We start from the raw sequence: 2,709 nt of genomic DNA on the forward strand, positions 1-2,709 counted from the left end.
ATTCCACCGCGCATCGAGTAGCCAGCATTGCGACATCGAATCTGCGCCGTCATTCTCTCCGCTGCACCACTCCACCAAAATATCGTCGCACACAAGTCAAAACACCAACCGGGTTGCATACGATTGAGGATGGTACTGGGGAGAGAGGACACGGCGGCGGGCTCGTAGCAATACTGCTGCTTAATCGCACAAATCCAAGAGGACCAATGCTAATTTTACTGTGGACAGCAGTCTTCTGATCTATCGCAATCATGGGGTATCTACACACTCTGCTTCTCTCTCCAGACACTCGCTAACTCCTCGCAGTATCTCACGAGACTCTCGCCACAAGCGTTCCGCTTCCGGTGCGAAGAGGGCATACTACCGCAAGAAGAGGTATGCATAAACCGATCGCTTCTCCAGTCATGTCTAACATGGCTTTAGGGCTTTCGAGAAGGGCCGCCAGCCTGCCAACACCCGTATTGGCGCTAAGCGTGTCCATCTTGTCCGCACCCGTGGCGGCAACCGCAAGTTCCGTGCTCTGCGTCTCGACTCCGGCAACTTCTCATGGGGCTCTGAGGGCATCGCCAAGAAGACCCGTGTGATCGGTGTCGTCTACCACCCCTCCAACAACGAGTTGGTCCGAACCAACACCCTCACCCGCTCCGCCGTTGTCCAGATCGACGCTGCCCCCTTCAGACAATGGTACGAGGCCCACTACGGTGTCTCCCTCGGCCGCAGGAGGCAGGTCAAGGCTGGCGAGAAGGCCGAGGACATCAAGAAGTCCAACGCCGTCGCCAAGAAGCAGACTGAGCGTGTCAAGACATCCGGCAAGGTCGAGAACGCCGTTGAGAAGCAGTTCGAGGCCGGTCGTCTGTACGCCGTCGTCTCATCCCGCCCCGGCCAGAGCGGTCGCTGCGATGGATACGTCCTCGAGGGCGAGGAGCTTGCTTTCTACCAGCGTGGTCTCAGGAAGTAGAGGTGATATCTGTTCTCTGGTGCATCGGTCAGGTCAAAATGGGAGTTTAGTCATGTATCTGGTCTGCATAGTCGCAGGGCTTTGAAATGCACTGGGCATGATAATGCCGCTTCTAGATATCATGAGACTATGAATAATGGTTTCTCAACGTTAAGTGATGTTCCACACTGCTGCCGTGAGGACTTCATGATGCTCAAACATACTCGTGCCTTTTCAAGCTTACACATTCCACGGCGACTAAAAAACCACGTAAAAAGGCAATCAACATTCAATCACAGGAAACTTGTGATGTCCTGGGATCATGATGCGTTCAATTGTATCTTGCACTTGCTTAAAAGTACGTAGTATAGAAAGTCCTATCGCTCTTCCAATTGCTATGGCTAGATTAAGATGCTGCTTGAACGTGCGATGTATAGGTAGAGATTCTCCAACGTCTTCCACCTCAGTTCCCAGCGCGGCTGTCAAATAGAGACCCTCTCGTATCTCAGTTGAAATGAAGTCGGTCCAACTCGTTGCTTTGACGCTAACGCGCGAATGCTTCTCGTCGTAAGATGTGAGTGTAGATGATGTCCCGATAAGATGATACTGCGTGTCGGTTCGACCGTGCGACGTAGTTGACGCCGTTGGCATCGCAGAGCCATGAGAGAGCCTCAACGACTACCCTTCTTGCACACCTTCCCAAGCCTCCACAAGCGCCCTCCTCAATTCATCTTTCTTTCCCACACCACCATTTCCCCTCCTCTCTCCATCATACCTCTCCCCGCCAAACACGACTCTCAGACCAATCCACCTCGGAACCGCCCTGGCCTCTCCAACCCAATCCCTCACAATCTCGCCCCTCAACCTCTTAACATACCACTCCCATTCCTCCCCCTTCCGCTTTCCCCACTGCCTCCCAAACCCCCTATTGATGTCGTCAATCTCAAGAACCAACACCAAGCTCTCCACCCCGCGGTAGAAATTCTTGACCACATTACACCCGCCATCCAACAGCCAGCTCAAATCGTAAAACGAGCGGATCCGCATGGTCAGGCTAGGAACCAGACGCTGACATCCCGGCGGGAACAGACGCACGCTGAAGTCACATGGCGGGGTGAGTTCAGTGGAAGGGCGGGGGATGGCGAATGTGTTGGCAATGTACAGGACGGCTTTTGCTTCGGCGAAGATTTCTTTGCTGGTGAGGAGGATGGAGGGGTTGGTTGAGGGGAAGCGCGAGAAGGGGATACTGGGGCCGGCAACGGCGTGGTGGGCGGAGGCGCTGGCGATGCCGGGGAGGAGGGCGCGGTCTTGGGGCTGGGTGGAGCAGGGGCCGTGGGTGCCGGTGTGCTTTTGGCGGAGGCAGATTAGCGCGGGGATGGTGAGGAGGTGGTGGTAGATTTTGTTGCGGATGGAGAGGGGCAGTTCGAGAAAGGGGAAGGGTGAGGTGGCGATAGAAGCTTTGATGGGGTTAGTCAGGAGATACTGGAGCTCGGTGGTGTTGGAATTGGGCGAGGAAATGGAGGAACCGGGTGAACCGGGCTCAGTACTGATTGTTTGGAGAGACAGTTGATTCCTTCATAGTCGCTGAGCTCGATATCGGGAGGCCTCTCGTAGGCTCGTCTATATACCTCGGCAAGTGACTCTCCTTCATCGATCAGAGTTGGACGACTGGAGTTGATTGCCGGCTACCTTGATATTATCGGAAGCTATCCCCGCTTTGTGAAAGCTGCTCTTGGGATGAGTCGTCAGATGATACGAAACATTCTGGACGC

The 2,709-nt window shown here is 54.6% G+C and overlaps 2 protein-coding genes across 2 annotated transcripts; one reads left to right on the forward strand and one right to left on the reverse strand.

Moving 5' to 3' along the window:
• Positions 1-223: 223 nt before the first annotated feature.
• On the forward strand, positions 224-1,108 carry SNOG_15657 (hypothetical protein). Its single transcript, XM_001805749.1, has 3 exons — positions 224-256; positions 307-375; positions 424-1,108. Exons 1-3 carry the CDS (start codon positions 252-254, stop codon positions 956-958), a joined length of 609 nt encoding a protein of 202 aa, XP_001805801.1. The 5' UTR covers positions 224-251; the 3' UTR covers positions 959-1,108.
• Positions 1,109-1,615: 507 nt separating this feature from the next.
• On the reverse strand, positions 1,616-2,588 carry SNOG_15658 (hypothetical protein; the record flags this gene model as incomplete). Its single annotated transcript, XM_001805750.1, has 2 exons — positions 1,616-2,483; positions 2,566-2,588. 2 exons carry the CDS (start codon positions 2,586-2,588, stop codon positions 1,616-1,618), a joined length of 891 nt encoding a protein of 296 aa, XP_001805802.1.
• Between the last annotated feature and the right edge of the window lie 121 nt (positions 2,589-2,709).

Source organism: Parastagonospora nodorum (genome assembly GCF_000146915.1).
Source record: "Parastagonospora nodorum SN15 chromosome Unknown scaffold_39, whole genome shotgun sequence".
NCBI lineage: Eukaryota > Fungi > Ascomycota > Dothideomycetes > Pleosporales > Phaeosphaeriaceae > Parastagonospora > Parastagonospora nodorum.